Source organism: Eublepharis macularius, chromosome 2 (assembly GCF_028583425.1).
Source record: "Eublepharis macularius isolate TG4126 chromosome 2, MPM_Emac_v1.0, whole genome shotgun sequence".
Classification (NCBI taxonomy): Eukaryota; Metazoa; Chordata; class Lepidosauria; order Squamata; family Eublepharidae; genus Eublepharis; species Eublepharis macularius.
This window is the reverse complement of record NC_072791.1, coordinates 8,383,620-8,406,713: the sequence shown is the minus strand read 5'-3', so window position 1 is coordinate 8,406,713 and position 23,094 is coordinate 8,383,620. Positions and strand designations below refer to the sequence as shown.

At 47.3% G+C, this 23,094-nt stretch overlaps 1 protein-coding gene across 2 annotated transcripts in view; it reads left to right on the top strand.

Annotated features, from left to right (window-relative positions):
• Nucleotides 1-22,689, top strand: part of TXNDC16 (thioredoxin domain containing 16) — a 62,005-nt gene extending 39,316 nt beyond the window's left edge. For both annotated transcript variants that reach the window (XM_054971062.1, XM_054971063.1), the window contains exons 14-20: nt 3,860-4,028; nt 7,674-7,801; nt 10,367-10,451; nt 12,291-12,429; nt 13,497-13,657; nt 15,060-15,253; nt 20,990-22,689. In XM_054971062.1, the coding sequence (XP_054827037.1) occupies nt 3,860-4,028; nt 7,674-7,801; nt 10,367-10,451; nt 12,291-12,429; nt 13,497-13,657; nt 15,060-15,253; nt 20,990-21,279 (1,166 nt within the window). In that variant the 3' untranslated portion in view covers nt 21,280-22,689. The remainder of the gene's footprint in view (nt 1-3,859; nt 4,029-7,673; nt 7,802-10,366; nt 10,452-12,290; nt 12,430-13,496; nt 13,658-15,059; nt 15,254-20,989) is intronic.
• The last annotated feature ends 405 nt before the right edge of the window (nt 22,690-23,094 follow it).

Below are 23,094 nucleotides of genomic sequence, written 5' to 3'. Positions count from 1 at the left end.
GCAGGGTCGGCCTTGGTTAGTAATTGGACGGGAGACCTCCAAAGAAGACCAGGGTTGCTATGCCAGAGGCAAACCACTTCTGTTAGTCTCTTGCCATGAAAACTGCAGCAGGGGTCACTACCAATCAACTGTGACTTGATGGCACTTTCCACCACCACCAGGGTACAGATCACAGAACAATTTGAAAAGAAACAGAGATCTGATACAGAGCTGAAACAATGTTGAAACAAAACATAAGCAATTGAACACAACATCATAAGCAACAGTAGCAGACAGTGCCCCAAACGATAGTCTACAGTCCTTATATCTTTATTGATGCATTTCTTTAATTACTTCCCTACAATACAGCCCTATTACCTCTAATTAGTTCATTTATTAAGGCCCTAATAATCATAGGCTCTTCACCTGAATCATACGGTGCCGCACATGCATACACTAGGCTCCGCCTCATCCTACCAGGCTCCACCCCTTTCCTGACAAGTCATGTGAGCTGGAAACTACACTCCAGCCCTGCCCTGAATTCTGATCTTAACTTGCTCTGTCAGGACTCTCCAGTTTCTGTTACTGAATTCTGATCTGGCTGCTTGGCCCAGACCCAATCCACTTCTATTCTTTCCACCAACATCCCGTCCTGTATGCGAGCCCACTGAAATTTTCCACTACACCCTTGATTCCGTCATGTGTTAAGTGTTCAAACGTCATTTCAGTCGCCTTTGTAAGGGCCAAACCAGTTGTGTGATGGGAATTCTGTGTTGTGTTTGGGGGCCTAGTCTGGATTGAGAGGGCGGGGAGTGAGATTGTAAGCCTCCCCTTACACTCCCCAGTGTAGATTAGACCTTTGCATAGTTGAATTTTTTTAAAAAAAAAAAACCTCTTGAAGACTAAACATCTGGTTTGGCCATAAGATACACTGCTGCTGTTGTACCCATTTCACAGATGGGAAGAGACTGAGGCCTAAGCCCAACTAGAATAGGGATTTGATCTGGGGACCACCTTAAGGATTCTGCTGCGCCGGTTTCCAGACATCACTGGTGCCTTGGAGAAATCTCAATGCCAGCCGGCTGCATCTCTGACTCAAATACCGTCGGGTTGGAACGGCACTGAAGGCCTGCTGTTTGAAGCACTACAGAACACTTGGATTACATGAAGGCTGCTCTTTGTTAAATGATAGCCTAAACATATTCCTATTGGTGTTTTCATGCTGGTGGTTCTGGGAACTCCCTCTTCAGCCCCTGCTTTCCTGGCACACTCTGACACCACTGTGTGGAAGTTTACTTTCTCCCCAAGCATTTTGTTAGTTTGACAGAAGGCAGAAACCCTGCAGGCTAGCAGCCCATCACGGGAGGGAGTAGCTTCTTGTATTTTAGAACAGAAAACAGTGAACAGAAGCCATGGTCCTTGGATGCCCAGAGCAGGCTGTATGGAATTCCCTTGTTGTTGTTGTTGTTGTTGTTGTTGTTGTTGTTGTTGTTGTTGTTGTTGTTGTTGTTGTTGTTGTTGTTGTTGTTGTTGTTGTTGTTGTTTATAGTCCGCCTTTCTCAATGAGAGGCTCTTTACAGGATACACCTGACACATGAAGAACACGTATCGGGAGACACCATGTTAGCCAGGAAGGGTAGTTTAAAAAGACAGAGGTGGCGGCAGGGCAAAGGCTTTGCTATACACTGGAGCTGTGTGAAGGGGCTGCGAAATGCCAGAAGGGGAAACTTCAGCACGTTAGAACCTCTCCAGGTCCGAGCCTGGCTCTGGAAGGCAGCACCAGCCCATTTCCATTCCTCGCTGCCCTCTGTTTGCGATCCCACACAGTTTTAGATTGGAGAGGTGAAATTGACAGAGCCTTTGGGGAAGTGAAGATGAAATTAACAAACCCTCAGAGAAACAATCTCTGCCAGCTCTTTTTTAAACTACGCTTCCCAGCTAACATTGCATCTCCCTACACTTGACTAACATGTGAATTACACAATGCAAGTGAAAGTAAAGTATAATCAACAGCTGGGACATTCACTGAGCAAAGTGCAATAATGAACCATAGTTTGGATGTTCAGTGAAAGAGATAAAATAGAGTAGGGTAGCAGAAATTTTGAAAAACAAGTATAAAGCCAAACACAGAGACGAAGCCTTTCTGAAACAAAGCATAAGTAATTTACGTAGCAATGTGTGACAAAAATGCTTCTGGAACTAGCCACTGGGTGGTTTGGAGGGTCTTGATCCCTCCTGGGATAAGCCCTAGACTTTCAGCTTTTCTTTAATAAAGAAACAAAAAAGATGAACTTCGGTGTTAAGTCCATCAGTAAAACGAGTGAACCAGCTCCCACCTTCTGGTGTTCTGTTCAGCGAACGGAAGGGCTTTGGGGTGATTGGTAAGCGCCCCTGACACTTTTTAAATGAGTTTTCTTACAGCATTTAAGAAATCTGTGTTTCTTTAGATTTTTCTCTGCCTTGCAATAATCCTGGCTAGAATCTAGCACTTTACTCAAACAATGGACTTCTGGCTCCAAATGGTGAAGACCAGAACCAAGTCAGCATTTCAGTAGACTCGGCATTTCCAGTAGAGGTTAATGGAATCCTAATACCGGATTTGACCCCAATTCATTTATTTTGATCTTGTATTCAAAGTTCACAGTTAAAACGTGAAACAAAAATACAAATATGTTAAAGCACTAAGAGTAACCAATGATGAAGGGAGTTTTAAGATTATAGTGAAGTCCCTGGTCAAACACTGATGAAGCACAGGGCAAAAACTCAAACTGTGTTCAGATATCACCAGGAAGCACGATTTGATGAAACCTCTCTGAATGGTAAAATCTGAATGCTGATGGTTGAAATAATTGGAGTTTGCAGGGGGTGGGAGGGAAGCTGTTGGTATAAAGTCAAGGAGAGGGAATCATACGTCTCACCGGGCTTGCTAGTTTTTTGGCTCCTGTGCAACAAGAAAGGAAAACCTTACCAGGAGGAATGTAATTGCACTACCCAACAATGTTAACAAAGAGAATCGTTTATCAAAGTTACAGTGCCCAAGTGCTAATTTTCTAGAACCGTTCATATACAGTATATCATAGTACAAGCATACAATATCAGTACATTCAACAAGGAATGAACAACACACAGTTCACCCCAATGTGTGACAATTCCAAGAGTGTCCAAAAGTTATCCAGCAGGTAAGTCCTTTATAAAAGTAGAAAGTCCTGTATCCAATTCTTAAATGCTATCTCTTTAATACTGTTCAAAGATGTTCCAGTGGACGGCGGCAAAATCTTCCAAGCCCAAACGGGGGCCGGCTATTAGATCTCACAGATTTTGTCCAACAACAGACTTCCTCGGTGGCATGGGTCTAGTCCACAGTATCAGTTATTATTTCATTAAGAACTCGTTCTTGCAACCTGGAAAGCAGCGCTTGTACTTTCAGTCACACGCCTGAATCCTGGCTGATTTGTCTGTCTCTCCATCCTGTTTTTATCTTTTCCTTCCTCCAAGGAGCCCAGAGCTGCATATATCTTACCCTGCATTTTATCCTTACAACAAACCCGTGAAGTAGATTAGGCTAAGCAAGCATGACGGGCCCAAGACAAGGACAGACCCTAATCTGATATGCTAACTACTGGGGGACTTTTGGCATAGTGGTGGGTTAAGATTTTTAGAATAAATAACTGCAAAGCTAAAGGCTTTGCCTTTCCCATGTTGGCGCATGCGTCCCTGAACTGTGTGGACATGATGACTTGACTTCTGGAAAGCAGCACGCGTGAACTTGAGCATGCATAATTAAAAATATAAAGACGTTGCTCAAAAATCTCCCGCATATGCAGAGAGGCACGGCTTCCACTTCTGGACTACTTCTTACGGAGGCGTTTTGTTTTTACAGGGACTCCTGGGATTTCGCTGGCAAGGGTCGACTGCTGGGATTGGCCGCACCTCTGCAGCCGACAAAATGTCACCCAATTTCCCACCATCAAGACGTATGAAAAGGGAGGCAGATCGCTGACCTACTCTGGGATGTGGGGGACAGAAGAGGTGGTGAGGTTCATTAAGCTGTAAGTGTCTGAGATGATGTACTGCGGCCATGAATACGGAGCGAGGGATGGAGGGAATGAAGTCCTGGGTGGCCATTCTGTGCGACGCTGTACATGTGAACGCATGAGCCTGTGGGCATACACAGGGTATGTTTCATGTGCGAATTGTTTCATATCAGAATTTGCCTCCCTCAGAATCTTGGCTTTCATTTAAAATTACAAGCTAGCCCAAGTTTCTAGGAGGCAAACTAAATGTGTCAGTAAACTCATAGTAGCCACAAGTTCACCCTCTCAGCATTTAAAAAATAGTTTAAAATGGCAACAGTGGACCCATGGAAACCAGAACGTCACCTGTCACATTTAGTTCTCATGACTCCAGAGAGAAGCCAGATCTGTATTGGGTTCTTGCTAATGCTACATCTGTGTAAATTTGTGTTTGTTTACCCTGTGGCAGGTCCTTGATATTGACTGTGCTAATCTCACCCTGTGTAATCTGCCTTGAGTCTCAGTGAGAAAAGCGGACTATCAATGATATAAATAAATAAATCTGTGCTGGATAAAAATGTTAAAACTCAGCAGTGTGCATCATGGCACCCCGAAGTAAAAATCAAGAATCTTTTGAGTTAAGAAAACTTTGGCTATCGTGCAATCTTGAGCCTTGCTTTTCCTGTTCGGGGGAGGGGGGGTCATGCAGGGCTCTGCCGCCCCATCCCCCGCCTCGCTTCATTTTCACTTCTGACTTTATTAGGTGTTGCCCACACGTTTTTAAGCCTATCACCACAGTCATAAGAACTAGTAGCATGCTTTTGAGAAATGGAAACTGATTCGGTTTTCTTCCAATACCATGTTATGTTCATGCAGAATTGCATGCAGAAGTCAGCTGGATGTTTCATCCCACTGAAATTCATTTCATTACTTAATTAATTAATTAATTGATTATTTAATCAATTACTTAATTCATAATCCACCAGTCCCAATGCAAGTTGCATCATTCCTTCATTTTATCCTCACAACAGCCCTGTGGGGTAGGTTAGGCTGAGTGTGTGTGACTGGCCTACGAGGAAAGGCTGAGGGCCTTGGGAATGTTTAGTTTGGAGAAGAGGAGGTTGAGGGGGGACATGATTGCTCTCTTTAAATATTTGAAAGGCTGTCATTTGGAGGAGGGCAAGGAGCTGTTCCAGTTGGCAGCAGAGGGTAGGACCCGAAGCAATGGGCTAAAACTACAGGCACAAAGGTACCGGCTGGATCTTAGGAAAAACTTTTTCACGGTCAGAGTAGTTCAAAAGTGGAATCAGCTGCCTAGGGAGGTGGTGAGCTCCCCTTCACTGGCAGTTTTCAAGAAGAGGCTGGATGAATACTTGTCAGGGATGCTTTCGGCTGATCGTGCACTGGGCAGGGGGTTGGACTAGATGGTCTGTATGGCCCCTTCCAACTCTATGATTCTATGAAGTTCACTGAAAGGGGATTTTCCCCTTTTCCCTATCTGGGACCCAGCAAGCTTCCCTAGCAGAGTGGGGATTCGAACCCAGGTCTCCCAGATCCTAGTCAAACAGTCTAACCACTACATCAGACTATCTCTGGTTGCCTTGCTCTTTGCCCTTTCCTCCCCTTCATTTGCCACACGGGGCAGCTTCTAACTTAAAGCACAAGACGGAAAAGTTGACTTTAAGAGCATTGCTGTGTTTCATACGGCCAAATGCATTTGCTCTTGTTACACTTGTGGCTAACACACAGGCATGATTCAGAGAGGAACACATCTGGACACATTCTAGAGCGAGCGCACACTCCCTTCCGTTCCATTTTCCCTTTTAAAATGTTCCGTTTTCTGGCAAATCATATTTTACAGTGAAATTCTAAGCAGAGTTACTCCAGTCTAAGCCCATGGGCTTAGACTAGAGTAACTCTGTTCAAGATTTCACTGTTATATATTTACATTATTTATCGTCCCCCTTTCTCCTGGAGACTCAAGGCAGATTACACGGCATGAGTCCGTACAGTTGATTTTAGAGAGATTTCAAACAACAATGTAATAGGGTACATAAATGCAAATTTGCAAAGATTTAAAACCAGTGAAAATCCAATCGTAGCTCCTTGCGATGTTCGAATCCTAAACTATGGTTTGCGCTTTCCCCTCCAAGACCGAATTCCAAACTTAGTTTTAACTTTGCCTTTGGAAGAATGAGAACAAACCACAGTCTGGGATTCGGACAAGTTGTGTTTTGCCAGGGAGGGGGTGTGCCCATGTTCACCCAGCACGCTGCCCAGCATGGCGTAGTGTGTATTTGAACAGTGCCAACTTAAGTAGAGCTACACCTTTCTAAATCCGTTGAAGTCTTCAGGTTTGGAAACGTACAGCTGTGCTGAGTGAAAGGGGATTTAATTTAAAGTACTCGGCGTTTCAATTCATACCCCTCTTTCAGCCAATCATTTAACACAGAATCAAGATACCAAAGCAGTGTTCTTATAAGAAATACGGGTTTATTGATTACCGCCATAAACCCATGACACGTATCACCTCTCTTTAGGCACATACGTGTGAAGACCAGTCGGATCAGAGAATGTTATATACTCTCAATGCTGTTTGTTTACAGGATAATGGCTAACGGTTTACAGAATAAAAGATCAAAGGTTAGGATAAAACCCTGTCAGAATGACGCATTTTCCAGAGAACGTGACATCTGACAAACTTGAGTGACAAAATGAATTATACAAACATTTGAGAAGCTGGAGCCATTTATCTGATACCCTCTTGGGGAAAGGTGTCATGTCTGAGCCCCTCCCATGCCAATTTTAATGATCCTGCTGTTCTGAACAAATGTATCCTGCTGTAACTCGATGTCATTTTACCAATGTCATAACTATTTCTCTCACAGGTGTTTATCTAATGAACTGCAACGGTTTCCAGTGTTTTTGACCTTGTATGCTACTCCCTCTCCAACTTTGCTATGTCTTGCTTCCTAGTGACTCAACTTGATATTACAAATATGTGGAACGTTCTCACACAAGGAGAGCGCCAAAACCTTGTTTATGATTGGGAGGGGGGGCGGGGAGAGCAGACTTGAACGTTAAAAGAGAAGTCTCTCTCACATGATGTCATTCCTGTCAACTTTCACTCTTGCTGCTTAGATGCTTACCTTGCTTCTGAGTAGTCCTAGGGACATGTATATGGAAATGATCTGATTTCTGAATAAAACCCATTTACCCATTAACCCATTACCCAAGACCACGGCAATACAGCCCGGAAAACCCACAACAACCATCGTTCTCCGGCCGTGAAAGCCTTCGACAATACAAAACCCATTTAACCAAGAAGCTGTGTCTTGCCGCAATGGCCCAGAGATCTGTCTGCCATATCCTGTCATCCATAGCCTGACAAAAGGAATGGAATTATCTAATTGGAATAACCAAAACAAGAAAAGGTTTATACTTTGCCCGGTGACCCTTCGTCACCTACCAGAGACCTATCTGCCCTGCAGGATATCTCAGAGGAAGGAATTCGACACTGGAGCAAGGTCTGTCTTACGTGTTTACTTGTTTTGTGTGCGGTCAGATTTTATGAAATGGGGCCTAAAAGTCCTTTAATGCTGAGGACTGGACTGCCTGTTCAAAGGATGCCTGGTTATTAGACCCAAAGCGTCCAGCCTCTGGTTCTGTTTGTGTCTTCAGAAGCAGGACCCCCGGCCCGGTGAGACTGACAACCCCTGGAGAAGTGGAAGAATATTTAACTGGCAAAGCCCCATCTCCGTCTCCTGGTGTCTCCATTCTGGGATTATTCGACTCCAGCAGGCACGATGGTAAGGCCTATGTTTGGTTCGGCTTTGACAGGCTTCACAAAGATGGGTTAACTGCAGGTAGCAGTGTATAAACTCTTTGCTTTCACAACAGCCCTGATCAGTTATTTCCATTTTGGAGAGGGTTTTGAAAGAGAATTAGACAGATTCCTGGAAACCAGCTTATGATAACTAAACGGAACGCCCATGTTCAGTTGCAGTGTACCTCTGAATGGCAGATGTTTCTATTCAATCCAAGTCTGACTGAGTCAAATTTACATATGAATTGCAATTCAGTAGCTTGCTGTTGGATTCTGCTTTTGAAACATTTCTGTTGAACTATGGTGACTTTTAAGGCCTTGATGGAGTGTCCTAGTAGATTGAAGTGTTCTCCTGGTTTCTGGATATTGCCATTTTTGATGTCAGATTTGTGTCCATTTATTCTTTTGCACAGAGGTTGGCTGGTTTGTCCTGTGTGCAGAGCAGAGGGGCATTGTTGGCCCACGAGGGCATATATCACATTGGAGGATGAGCAGCTGGAAGAGCCAGAGATTGTGTAGTTGATGCCATTGGGTCCTGTAATCGTATTTTCTGGGTAGATATAGGGGCAGAGCTGGCATCTGGGTCTGTTGCAGGGTCTGGTCCCTGTGTTGGTGAGCCGGTTCATGGTTGGTGGTGATAAGTGGTTTGAGGTTGGGGGGCAGTCTGTAGGCAAGGAGAGGTCTTCCACCCAGGGCTTGTGAGAGGGAGGCATCGTTTTCCAGGATGGGCTTTAAATCGTTGATGTTACATTGAATAGGTTTGAGCTGGGAACTATAGGTGACAACCAGCAGTGTTCTGTTGTTGGTTCTTTTTGGTTTGTCCTGGAGCAGGCTGTTTCTGGGCACTAGTCTGGCCATGTCTTTCGTGCATTGATTGTAAACTTTCCAGAGGCCAGAAAGACATTGATCTAGCCCAGAAAGGCTAGCTAGGCACAACCAGGGTAAAGAGAACTGCAGTCCAAGCCCTGCACAGTAGAGGTTGATGCCCAGCTTTTTTGCTATTGGCTTTTAACATGCCTGTGAGGAGGGGTGTGGCTATAGTTCCAGGCCTGGTTGTCTTTCTGCTACAGAGAGAAGCAATATCAGATTAGCTTCTGCCAGGAAGAAGCCAATCTCGTCTTGTTCGATAATGAACTGCAGAACTCCATTACAGATCCATTTGGAAGGCTGGGCCTTGGACCCTTTTGCTGGAGGGGGCTGGCTGCTGTCATAGAGGTGGGGAGAAGGGCTGCAAAAGGCTGGGGGGGGAGAGGGAAGGGGAATGCAATTACACTGATCTGAGACTCCGAAATTGATAAATGGATGGCCTTTTATTTTATTTTTTGCTCTGAAAATATGAGATTGGACAAATCACAGATGAAGCAATTTCTGTAGAACTGATTGGGTGTGGCCTAATTTAAATGTGAGGCTGGTGAGGCAAAAGCACTTTCCTGCCCCAAAGCACGTAGGCGCTTTGCCCGGGTAGAAGCCTCCCTTGTCAATGCCCGCCATGCATCAGACACTCTGGCAAACTGTGAATGGATCGTGGAGATCCCTGAGCCTTTTTATCCCAGCCAAAGGTGGGTGGGGTGTGATGAGGAGATCCAGGAATCTCCATTCCTGCTCGTGTCTGAAGAAGGGAGCTCTGCCTCTTGAAAGCTTGCACTCTGAAAATCCTGGTGGTCTCTAAGGTGCCGTTGGACTCAAATCCTGCTGTTCATTGTGAGAAATTGAATAAATTAGGAGGCATTTTTTCCTAATCCTTTGTAAGGCATAAGCCCCTCAGAAAAAAATTGCAGATAATAACGGTGATGACAACGACATTCAGTTTATATACCGCCGTTCTGGACAACTTAATGCCAGACTCAGAGTGGTTTACAAAGTGTGTTGTTATTATCCTCGTGATAATCACCCTGTGAGGTAGGTGGGGCTGAGAGAGCTCTGAGAGAGCTGTGACTGGCCCAAGGTCGCCCAGCTGGCTTCAAGTGGAGGAGTGGGGAATAAAACCTGGCTCTCCGGATTAGAGTCCTGCCGCTCTTGACCACTAGACCAAACTTGGAAGAAGCCTGGGCCGCGCCAGACAGTATGTTTCTGAATGCTCCCCCTTCTGTAAAAAAACCCTGTCTGCCTGCAGGGTATTACATCGTGGAGAACGAAATCTTTCTGAGATGCTTTAAAAACATTGGGAGGTTTTTTTTAAGTGTGGGGGATTAAAAAATACGACGCCTCCCTCCCTGCAGCCAACAATTAAAACTATCGATGCCTAGCTGACTCCTTCCCCATGTTATCCTCACAACCCTGCAAGGTAGGTCAGGCTGAGAGAAAGCAACTGGCACAAAGTCAACATGTGAGCATCATCGTTGAGTGGGGAATTTGAACCCGGGGTTCCCTACTCCTCGTTCAACAATCCAGCCACTACGCCATAGAACAGTTCGAAGCCTTGAAGGGCTTTGACTCCCTTCACCAGGTCTTGTAGCTTGTACACGCTCTCTGCTTCTGGCAGAGCACGTTGCTGTTATTTGGCGTATTTATTGGGTAACTTTCTGAGGTGGATCACGTGTTTTGACAGCCAAAGAAGCTTTCCTTGAAGCCGGAGCGGCCCTGAACGGATATGTGACGACAGCAATCTACAGCGGAGAAGATGCCGCAGTTCTGTAAGTCGGCTGCGTCCTTGTGTTGAGCGTGGTGGTTGGGAATCTTGCTTGGGCTGGTTTGTGGGACGTGGCCGTGGACAGCTGTGCCTGACCAGGAAGCTTGGGATTTGAAGGCAGATTCCCCAACAGGATCCACCTGTCTGAAATTACCCATTGGGATCACGTGCCAACAGTGCCTACATTCAGTTTCACCTTTACTCTCAAGGAGGTGTCTGCTTGACAGCCCTTTTCTGAAGGGCGGCCCCACGTGAGTTCAGTCTCGGGGTCAAACCACACCAGATGAAATACGCTTGAGTTACACTCAGATTACATTCAAATACACTTGAATTATAAAATGCACTTGAATTACCCGTGTAATTCGAGTGTCTTTTGTCTCGTGTGGTGAGACCCTCACAGGAACACAGACCTCCACCCTTCTAAGGAGCTCAGAGCAGTGTGCAGAGATGTCTCATTTTACCCTCAAAACAACCCTTTGAGGTGGGCGCTGGTTGCCTGATAGGCTTCATGGCTAAGCAGAGATTGGAAGTTGAATTGTGCCAGTCCAAGCCTAACACTTCCTGCTCCACTCTTCCCCTATCTCTCTTGGGCCCAAACTACAAGTGACGCCTGACACACGTTGGACACTTGTCAGCTTCCCTCAAGTTTTGATGGGAAATGTAGGCAGCTTGGCGGAATGTTGGACAAGTGACAGTTGAAAAGTCCGTTGGACAGCCGTTGGAGAGCCAAGCTGCAAGACCAGGATGCCTACATTTCCCATCAAAACTTGAGGGAAGCTGACAAGTGTCCAACCTGTGTCATTTGTCACTTGTAGTTTGGCTCTTGCTCTCTTCCCCATGTCTCTCTCTCTTCCCGGTCTCTCTCTCTCTCTCCCCCCATCCTCCCCTCGTCTCACAACAACCTGAGATTTTTCCACAAGATGGTTTTCCTTCTGCATTGACTCTCTGAGCTCACGCATTTATTCTGGAGAATCCAGAGGAACTTTCTCCCAAAACTTGAATTCTCGTCTCACAATCCCTTCCAGCTTAGAGACGCTCCCTTGCTGTACAGCCAGTGGTTTCTTCTAGCCCTATTTTAGCACTAAATTCAAAAACTGTACCTTTCCCCTTCCTTGCCTGGAAGCATGCCCTAAAGAGAGAAGCCACTTCTTTCTAGCCAGGCTATGCGCTTTACACATCTGATCCAGGATTCGAACCTGTGACCCAGGCCCCCACCACCTCACCCGCTGCACCAAACCAGCTTTGCTTGTCTCCAAGTGAGGAGATGTCCTGCCGTGATACCAAGCTCATTTGCACCCCGCACTTTCTGGTCTTCAAATGGTTAGCTTCCAGGGCCCCGCCAGCTTCGGCGTTAATCGTGCGAAAAGATGCGAGCATGTTAGAGCAGAGCATGATTGCGCCTGGAGATGGGGTGGAAGGAGAAAACAGAGCGCTTTGCAGCCATCACAAGGGGGAGGCAGAGCGTCTTGGGCTGCTGCAACACAAGACATTTGGACGGAAATCACACCTGCGTTGTGAAGTGCCGGAAGGTTAAAATGCAATCACATCCCAGTCTTCATAAATCATTGATCCAGTGTGGCCACATCAGTCAGTTCAGAAAACCAGAACCAGCGTTTAGATCCGCTTTTCACACACCTACATCAAGAGCAGAAAAGGGTCTGAAATCGCTTTAACTGGCCTGCGTGAATTCGGCCTTGGGGTAGTTTAAGTTTTGTGACTTCGTGGAACAGCGCTGGTCTGATTAAGTCACCAGACCCCGTCTATCTCTGATTTCAAGGGGTTCTGTGTGCCATTTCTGTATTTTAATGGGTTTTTGAAATGCATCTCCCCTTTTTTTCCCCAGTGCCCGTAAATACAAGGTGCCTCTTCCAGCGCTGCTGCTAGCTGGACCAGAAAACACAAAAAGGAGCTTCATCCAAATCTCAAAACAAAGTGCACAGGATATGGCTGAGCTCATCCAGCATGCATTACTTGACCCGTTTGTGAGTGCAATTTCTGCTTCTGCTCTTTCTGCTCTAAAAGTTTGCCAGTTGCATTTCTTTCAGCTGGGGTGTCACATGTTGTAGGTAAAAAGGTAAAGGCAGTCCCCTGTGCAAGCACCGAGTCATTACTGTCCCATGGTGGGGACGTCGCATCACGATGTTTTCTTGGCAGACTTTTTATGGGGTGGTTTCCCATTGCCTTCCCCAGTCATCTACACTTTACTCCCAAGAAATTGGGTACTCATTTTACTGACCTCAGAAGGATGGAAGGCTGAGAGCCAAACTACAAGTGACTTTTTTCACGTGAAGAACACTTGATTGTTTTCACAAGTTTTCCTGGGAACTGAAGTCCATATGTCCTTCCCCTCTCTGTTAGAATCGCTGCCTGAAGAGCCAGAGAAAGCCGGCGGCAGCAGCAGCTTTTGCAAATCGTTCCTCCGGTCACAGGCCTGCTCTCAACGATCTTTGGGGGCGGGCAGCTGCAACTTTCTCCCTGGGCTTCTTGCTCCCGGGGAGCTGCTCTGGAGAAAGCCGACATGTCAGTGAAGCAGAGCAGGACACCCAGGGAGAAAGTTGCAGCTGCCCGCCCCCATTGATCGTTGAGAGCAGGCCTGTGACTGGAGGAACGATTTGCAAAAGCTGCTGCTGCCGCTGGCTTTCTCTGGCTCTTCAAGCAGCAATTCTAATTCCTGGGACTTCAGTTCCCAGGAAAACTTGCAAAAACGATCAAGTGTTCTTCACGTGAAAAATGTCACTTGTAGCTTGGCTCTGAGTCAACCTTGAGCCGGCTACCTGAACCCAGCTTCCGCCGGGATCGAACTCAGGTCGTGAGCAGAGCTTGCGCTGCAGTACTGCCGCTTACCACTCTGTGCCACATGTTGTATAGCTTTGGAAAGAGCTTGTGACCCTTTCAGTGGTTGATAGAAATTGCATGGGTCTGTCTTCTGTCACTGCAGCCTGAAAAAAGCCACACGGGATCAGACATGAGATACATTAAAAACGTGACACTTCCTCTGGATTAAGAGCTGATGTCCCCACTTCTGTGTTTTTACATTCTCCCGTTGCAGCCGGAAATCACGGTGGGGAATCTCCCGGAGTACTTCCAGTTGCGGAAGCCGCTGCTCATCTTGTTCAGCAGGGGTGCTCTGAGCCAAACGGAGGAAGGAGAAATGAGGCTTTTGGCCAGAGAGGAGAACCACGAAGCCTTCCTTGCCTGTTGGCTGAACCTGTAAGCATGCGGTGGGCCCCGACAGCCTTCGGATTGAGGAACAATGCCAAACTTATCCAGGCAGCGTGGTGGTGGTGGTGGGAAGTGTCCTCAGGTTGTAGCCAGCTTATGGTGTGGCTTTCAAAACAAGGGACTAACAGAGGTGGTTTGCCATTGCCTGCCTCTGCATAGTGACCTTGGACTTCCTTGAAGGTCTCCCATCCAATTTCCAATCAAGGCTGGCCCTGCTGGGCTTCTTAGATCTGATGAGATTGGACTTGCTTGGGCTATGTAGGACAGGACACATGCAGTGTACCTTCATATTAATGCTGTACTGGAGGAGTCTCTGTGTTGTGGGCTAGGACAGCCCAAGCAGAGTTGTCCAAGTCCGGTCTGTGGTCAGAGCACAAGTCCAAAGTCAAGAGTGAGTCCAAAGTCCAGAATACAAAAGCCAAGTCAGGAGGTCCATCCATAGATCAGTTACCAGTCAGAGCCAGGGCGATCCAGAAGCAAGGTCAAGGCGCAGTCCAGGGGTCACACAGCAAGGCAAGATTCAGCAGAGTGGTCAGGGTCAGAGCAGGACTTTGACATGTTGCTTCCATGCCTCCTGGTCTTCTGTGGCTGGGCTTTATAGACAGGCTGGGCTGTCAGCCAGCTGCTTGGGAACTATCCTGTGCTCACGCCTCATTGCTTTCAACAAGCAGCTGGTGTCTGGCCAGGAGGTGTGCACTTTGCCGCCTCTCCTGCAGCTCCACCCGCTGCTTTTGTCTGCGGCGTTCTCTGGGTGAGGCTGGAGGTTTGGGCATCCTTGGCTGTGCTTCACCAGTGTTGTTGGAGCTGGAGGGCAGTGGTGCCCCTGACTCAGCTGCTGACTGAGGACTTTGGGCAACTGGTGGCTGGGCTTCACTGGTGGTGTTGGAGCTGGAGGGTGTCGGTGGTGTTGGAGCGGGCTCAGCTGCTGGCTGCGGACTCTGATTAGCCAGCAGTTGTTCTTCCTGATCACTGGCTGGGCTGGCTACACGGAGCTCCTCTCCTCCTGAGGAGTCCTCACTCTCAGTGAGCCCAGACTGGCCCATGACACCCTGCCTCTCGCTGTCTCTTGCAATCTCTCGTCTCTTGCTGTCATACACTACAGGTAACCCTTTTCATGAATAATAAACATCCCAGATGAAAGCTGTAAAGATGTCGCCACCCTAATTTTAGCTCCCCTTAGAACACAGTATTTTGGGAACCCAGCACAAACACTGTACCTGTTTTTAATTTTTTAAACTGCTGCTGCCTCAAATGAAACAAAATTTTTCCTGCTGAGAATCAGGGTGCATTTGACATGGGGAAGGGGAACTAAATCTGTGTATGTTTAATGCCACTAAGTGCCCCTATGGGTTAGAAATTGCTTCTGGCTCTGCCGATCTTCTTTACGCAGCAAGAACACCCCTGTGGGCAGAGGGATCCTGAAGGCCTATTTCGGAACGCCTCTCCCTCCCTTGCCTCTCCTCGTCTGGGTCGACCCCCATTCGGGGGGCCAGGTGTTTGCGTTTCCTTCGGGCCAGTCCATCACCGAAACAAACGTCCTTGCTTGGATTGAGAAGCTGGAATCCGGCCTGGAAGTTCCGAGCAGTGAGTATGCCTGTGCGGACTGCAAGCCAAGGCGTTCTCTTGTTCTGCGTGTCCTCCAATTCAGGATAGTTCAAAGAGCCAAACTACAAGTGAGGAATGACACTTGAATGGCAAGTGAACAGACCCGCGTGTATTCCTCCCTGTTCACTTGCGCTCCACTTGATCACGTAGTCTGTTCACTTGCCGTTCACACGTGTCTGTTCACTTGCTGTTCAAGTGTCATTCGTCACTTGTAGCTTGGCTCAAAGTCGACCTGGCCAGGCACAGAGAGCCTCCTCAAGAGCAACCGTACCATGGAGTCTCAGAACTTTGGCTTTTGCAGGCTACGTTCTTACTTTTAGCAGGATGCTTGGTTTGTATTGGAGTACAAAGTTTTTCTAAATTGCATCTGGTCCTTCACCCAGACTTCTTATGTGGGCAGTTTACTGAGAACGTGGTTCCTTTTACAAGAAATCACATTCAAGTTGAGCGTTTTCACTCCATGGCCAGAATCCAGGCAGCTCATTTGTTTGTTTGTTTGCCTTTCCTCTTGGCTCTTGTGCGTTTGCCCTGTAGAGTTTTTGACTCCCTCCCTCTAAATAGCAGGTGCATACCATGGCACAAAGTGCTTTTGAGTCCTCTTGCAATTTCCGAAGCAGCTGCTTTTAGGCCACAGAAGAGGGAGGGTTTGCTATTCCTAGGAAAACATCTCTCCCCGCCACCCCACAAGCTGCTCATGTAATTCATATCACAGTTCTTTGGATCTAGGCACAGATATGCAGCTGAAAGATCCTATAATAAAAAAATTGCTCAGGAGAAAAAATCAAGGTATTACAAAGGTATTATTGCTTACAGAAACGGGGCAATGCCCCTAAATGAAGAAAAGCAGTCCAAGGTACTGTATGAAGTTGGTCTTGAAGCTTGTGTACTGTATGAAGTAGAAAGCTTGTGTACAGTAGCCTCTTTCTCATTAAAAAAGCAAATTTCTAGTCCTCAAGACCCTAAAGAGTGACTTTAAAGAGGGTGGGGTAATGGATGGGGAAAACTTAGTGATGAAATATCATTTCATCATTACAAATGATGATTATTTAATAGTCACAGCTTCATTTTACTTATTGCAAAGCAGATAAGGGGATTCTTCCAAGACAAAAGGAATAGTAGTCCTTCTCTGTGGCTGATTATAGATGCTTTGCAATGCCTGGGCGGGTGGGGGCTGAACATTTGTTGGCTGCAGGATATGTAGCTGGTCTCCGGTTCATGCCTCCGTCACTGTTTCCCCAATAGTTAACCACTTGGCTGTTTGAGATTGGCAGCTGAGAGTACCCCTAAGTCATAGCTGACTTATGGCGACCCCTGGTGGGGTTTTCATGGCAAGAGACTAACAGAGCACATTAAGTGTCCACAAAACCTTCAGCCACAACAAATCTGTAAGTCTTTGTGTTACCAGGAGACTTTGGGGGAGGAGTTGCTGAAACAGACTGTTGCAGCTGAAATTTGTCCCAAAAAATGGCCAGCTAAGAATTTTACATGTTTTGACATCAAGTACTTTGGGCAAAAAGGCCCTTTTGATGTCTTTTTAAAATGATTGATCACCAATTAACAGAACGCTGCCCAGTGGAAGGAATAATCAGGGGTCATTTTGTAGAAAAAGTGCTGGAGGAACTCATTAGCATATACCATGCCCCTTGACATCATCAGGAGTGTGTCATTAGCATAACTGATTTGCATATGCCACACCCCCTGACATCCCCTATCCTGGCTGTTTTGAACCCAATCCTGGCCATTCAGGGCCGAAATTTGGCCCAAAATGACAAAAAGGGTCTGAAAATGGCCAAAAAGGGGCCCAAAATGGTCAGGATCGGGCCGCTGCTGAGTGGGAGAGTGAGCCACCGCCCCGTCAGAGGCCTGATCTGGGCCGTTTCGGCCCCAATCCAGGCTGAAACGGGCCCAAAATGGCTGAGAGTCAGGTAGGCGGGGCCACCTGACATGTGACCTCTTTGAGGAACTGCCGGAACTGCGTTCCTGCGCGTTCCCCCTCAAAATGAGCCCTGGGAATAATGTTAGTCTCTTCAAGTTAGTACGGAAGAGAGGTCGGCAAATGAGTGCCCTGGGAGTCCCGTCGGGCTGCCAGAGCTTTCTCTCTGGTCCTCAAGGTGCTTAACAACTTGTGAGGAGCATTACGGCCCACCCAAATGGTGGGTTGATGCCCCCCCAACTTAAAACTGCTGAAGTGCCATTAAGAAACATTGTGACCCACCCAATGAGATCTGGGAACTCCTCTCCCTCTCCACCTGCTTTGAGGGCTTCTGGTTGGACATGCAGCCCTTCCTGTTTCCTGACAATATAAAGGGAAACCCACGGGGGTTGTTAAGACTACTAGCACAGAATGCAAAAGCTTACTTTATACAGTAATTGTTTACTTGTAACTCAACATGCAAAATTCATAACATGAAAATTAATTTGTACATATTCAATAAGAGTATACATAGAATGAACCTGCAAAGTAAATATAAGTTAACCAGTGTCCAACTCGTGTCTTCTTAAATATCACAAACTGCACCAACATAAATGATGTCTTCTCTGAACGCGAAGCAGCAAGGGGTTAAAGTGTCCATGTATATTCCACTTCACTGCAAGTCGCTCACTCGGAAGCAAGAGACACGCCCAATCTGGGGCCGGCTGAAGCTCAGATTTCGATAACGCCTCATCAGGGGCGTCAGTCTCAATATTATTTTACTCCCAGCTGTGTGCGTCTGAAAATAAAGATACCCATAAACCACCAAACTGTCTTCTAAAAATCATCAAACTCACTATAAAGCAGTTTGTCACTTACTTGGGCATACAGTTCTTATTGTCTCGATCCCAACAACGGGGGTGGCCCCTCCTTTTTTGTTGGTTATTCTATTTTGGCATGGCTTCCTGTTTCCTGGGCTGGTCGAACCCAGAACCCGTGAAAGTGGGTAGAGACCCACATGTGTCCCTCCATCTGGAATTTGCCCACTACGCCTAGGCATAGCACAGTGTTTGCTTCGGAGCAAAAGCTAAAGGGAAAGGTGCAGAAACGATCTCTGCGTGATGCGGCCGACAGAGGGAGCCAGACCATCATCCACTTTCTCTTCCTAAATGCGAACATTTTCCTTAAAGCTTTCTTTGACCCACTAATGCCATAAGATGCCTGTGTTCTCAGGGTTCACAAATGGAGTACCAAATAGCATTTTGTTGTGAAACTGGAGCCAGCAGGAGACCTTCAGAGAAATAATGTTCTAACCGCAGAGCCCTCTCAGGGCTTTCTGTCCACTCCTCCATCCTGCCGCAAATTGAGTCCAGTTGACCCTTCCCGGCAGTGTGATAACACGGGTACCGTTGCATTCTGGGATATGTTCCCATCATGCTGATGACAATAAATATGAGAGCTAGCGTGGCATAGAGGCTAGAGTGGGAGCCAGTTTGGTGTAGTGGTTAAGAGCGGCTGACTTATGAACCCCACCCCACCTCACGCGCACACTGCTCACCTCAGGAGGCTTTTTGCTTTTTTAAAAAAAGTCAAGAGCTGTCAGACTGTGGAATCCCAGTTATCTAGAGTTCGTCTCCCCCCTTCTGCAAGAAGCACAAAGTGTCTTGATTCCAAAAGGTTTATTGAAAGACAATGCTCAGGATACAAGAGTCCATATTCCAGGGATTAGAAAGGCCTTGGCTGAACGAAAGCTTTGTTGAGAATGACACACAACATGAAAGAAACACTTCAAACACCCCTTCCCAGCCTCCCCCCTTAGTCCTGTCTAGAAGGCCTGGGAAGGCGAGGACATCAAGGTCGGCCGGAACGGGGTTATAAGAATTCTTTGCTCCCATGGGCAGCACCTGGGCCTGGAGGGAGAGAACTAAACAACTACAGATTGGTTGTTGTGGGTTTTCCGGGCTGTATTGCCGTGGTCTTGGCATTGTAGTTCCTGACATTTAGCCAGCAGCTGTGGAAGCATCTTCAGAGGTGTAGCACCAAAAGACAGAGATCTCTCAGTGTCACAGTGTGGAAAAGATGTAGGTGTAGGTCAGCAGCCTCAGCTGCTGGCGAAACGTCAGGAACTACAATGCCAAGACCACGGCAATACAGCCTGGAAAACCCACAACAACCATCGTTCTCCGGCCGTGAAAGCCTTCGACAATACATCGAACTACAGATTATAACACAAGAACATGGCGTAGCTCTGTCTTGAGAACTGACTAGCAAACTGACACTCTGACAAGAGCTTCATTGCATGCTTTTGGGTGGGATATATAGATTGCCCCTGGTGGAGATTGCCATCAAGTCATAGCTGACTTATGGCAACTCCTGGTGTGGTTTTCAAGGCCAGAGACTAACAGAGGTGGTTTTGCCATTGCCTGCCTCTGCAGCCCTGGTCTTGGTTGGAGGCCTCCCATCCAATTCCTAACCAAGGCCGACCCTGCTTAGCTTCTGAGATCTGACAAGATCAGGCTCACCTAGGCTCTCCAGGTTATGATTATGTATTAGATTGATAGGCAGTAAATACAGAAGTAATATAATCAGTGGCAGGGCTTTTTTTCTGGGAAAAGAGGTGGTGGAAACTCAGGACTGCACAATAACTTCACTTTGGGTCAGTTGGAACAAGGGGGGAGTTTTTTAAAGTTTAAATTGCCCTCAGTGAAAATGGTCACATGGCCAGTGGCCCCGCCCCCTGATCTCCGGACAGAGGGGAGTTTAGATTGCACTCCACGCTGCTCGGCAGCGCAGAGGGCAATCTCAACTTCCCTCTGTCTGGAGATCAGGGGGCGGGGCCACCAGCCATGTGACCATTTTTAAGAGGTGCCGGAACTCTGTTCCACTGCGTTCCCCCTGGAAAAAAGCCCTGATCAGTTGGATTGCGTAGGTCTGTATAATGAAAGGCAGTGCTTTCTTCCTGTAAAGGAGCCTTCCACTGTCTTTACCCTTCTGCATTTACCCTCCTTATCTGTAGCTGCAGATGGCCAATTTGACTCAAAAGGCCTTGTAGAGCTTTTGGAATATGCTCTGTCTTTGCCGAGTTTCCAGGGGAAGAGAATTCCAAAGCTGAACGGGGAACAAACTGCTAAGAAAGTCTCTCCCTTTGCCACCTGAGTCTTTGCAAAGTAGAGACGCTATACTGAAGAGAGCATTCTTGGTCGATCCTAAAGATTTGTGGTTACGTGTAAAGGGGAAGGGGTTTTTCGAGGGGTGGTGCAAATGCAATACATAAATATATTGCAGATTTAGCTTAATAGCATAGGCTTGGATCCACCCAAGTGTTTCCACCGACGGAAGGATTGCCTCCTGTGGAGCCTGACACTCTCGCCTGCCCTCTCATGCAGTGGGAGAGGAGGAAGCATGAAGGTCACACTGCGCAGAGAAAAACCAGGGCTGATTCCGCACACGTTGGATAATGCACTTCCAGTCCTCTTTACAGATCATTTGGAATGGATTTTTGTGTGTGCGGAACAAAAAATCCAGCTCAAACGATTGATAAAGTGCAGTGAAAGTGCATTATCCAACGTCTGTGGAATCAGCCCCTGTCTATGGAAATGCTTCTGAACCATTGACTTCTGCTTTGGAACTGCGGACCAAAAAGCTGGCTAGAGAAACTTCTGGGGAATCTTACCGTTTGTTTATCCCAGAGATTTATCGCCTGCTTATCCAGCCGTTCAGAGCAGTTGATCCTAACGAGATGGTATAGCCCCAGCTGCGAACCGACCCCTAACATGCCAACATATCCTTTTTTTTTCCCCCAGCGACCTTGTCCAATGAAGACTGGAAGCCTCGCCTTCCTGCCTACGACTTTCTGAGCCGGATGGCGCCCCCGCTGCCAGAATTTACCATTTACAGCTGGCAGAGCAGCAATCGGGAAGAGGAGGTGGCCCTCTCTGGAGAAAAGGCGGCATCAGAGGTGAGAGAGGACCCAGTGGAGGACTCCAAAGTGGCCGACCTGGAAAAGGAGCTGCCGACAGGAGGGGACCTGCGAGGGACGGCTCCACGCCTGGCAGCGAGGGAGAAGCAGGCGAAGCGCCACACAGAGTTGTGATTGGGCTGATAACCCCAGGGCAGTGGGTGGGTCTGGAGGCAGGAGGTGGCTGTCACTCCCTAGGAGGGAGTTGTAAGCGCTTCCCTTCCTGGCTGCCTCTTCTGGACCCAAGGGTGTGCTTGCACTGATGCCGGTCAACAAGTGGGAACTCCGCTTCATGCAGGTCAGCCACCAGGGATGGGAGGGCTGATTTGAGGGAAATGATCCTGGAGATGTTTCGGAAGACATTTTCTGGGAACAACCCTGTGCAGGAGAATCTCGGAGTATGTTCCACGGAGACCGCTTCGATCAGCGGATAAATGTTTACTGGTGGCCCCCGGCCCTAAGGAAGCCTGCCTCGCTTCAACCAGGGCCAGGGCCTTTTCAGTCCTGGCCCCAGCCTGGTGGAACGCTCTGTCAATGGAGACCCGGGTCCAGCAGGACATATTATTGTTCCGCCGGGCCTGTAAGACAGAGCTGTTCCGCCAGGCGTTCAGTGGTTGAATGGGGCGGTGCCATGTCGGCCTCCCACCTTTGGGGTGGGATGGGGGTTCTCCCCACCATTGCAACTTAATGTATTTAGTTAATTTATTTTATTATTGTTTATTGGGTGTTGATTTTAGAATTACTGTTTTCTTGTTTTTATTGATTATAGCAGTCGTTCACAGCCCAGAGCCCCTGAGGATGGGCAGTTTATAAACTGAAATAATAATAATAATGTACTGTTTGAATTGGGCCTTGTTTCAGTTTTAGCTTCTGTGGACAATTAATGAAAGCAAATGAAGCTTTTTATAATTTTACAGAACCATAGAGACTTTGCATGATGTTTGCGCTTTTCCTACAGGGAATGCACTTACACCTAGTAAAAAGAACAGATCCTACAGGGAGATTGTCACGCATAGAGATTTGGCGCGTGCAAAGCAGATTATGTCCACTTCCAGTTGGCAAAGATGACGGTCTGTGCAGGGGTCTCACACTGCACTTGAGTAGGCCAACTGAAAACAAGTGCAGTAAACCTCTGAAACCTAGTGCCAGGAAGCAACATGAAAGGAAAGGCTTGGCCCTGGTCCCTGTTTGTTGATCTTCCAGGACCACTGGTTGACTTCAGTGTCAGACAGGATTCAGGACTATAGGGTCCACCAGTCTGATCCTCCAGGGCTCTTCTTAAGTTCTTATGTTCTTAACTTGTAAGTAGCTCCAGTTATGTATTGAGTAATGATTCGGCAGTGGTGCACAACCTGGCACCTTCACTTCATCGTCGTGTTTTCTTTGCAGTCCCACATGGGAACTGCGCATGCACAGGCCGGCCGGCGCATGCACAGTTCCCATGTGTGCCTCCACAGAAGCACACTTGATGAACAACAGTTACAGGTAGGTGCAACTCTGTTATTCCAGGTGTAATTTCTTTTTTGTCTCGAAGCACTTCATTAAAAAAAGACTGAAAAAGGAAACGGGTACGTTTCTCGATGTGTTCCGGAACTCATGGCATAATTGGTCCACATTTTGAGGCATCGCTGCTTTGCAGTCTTGAGAAGAGAGGTCAGGGTAGTGAGCTCACTGGGACACTGCAGAGCTGACCAGCGTGTTACTGTCTTGCTGTTGACAGAATTTGATGACAACAGAAATCCTGACCTGTAGTCCTTGTATGTACATATGAACGAAGCATGCGGTGGGAACCTGCCCCTTCCCGAGAGGTGTGTGGAGGTGACTGATGCTGGGCTAGGGGGTAGATGGCCTCCCTAGCCACAGCAGCTGCGACGTGGTCCACAGCAGGGACGGTCCATTTTCCCTTTAGTCAGTTGACTGTCCGCCCTCTCACCTGCGGCTGTCCCTCAG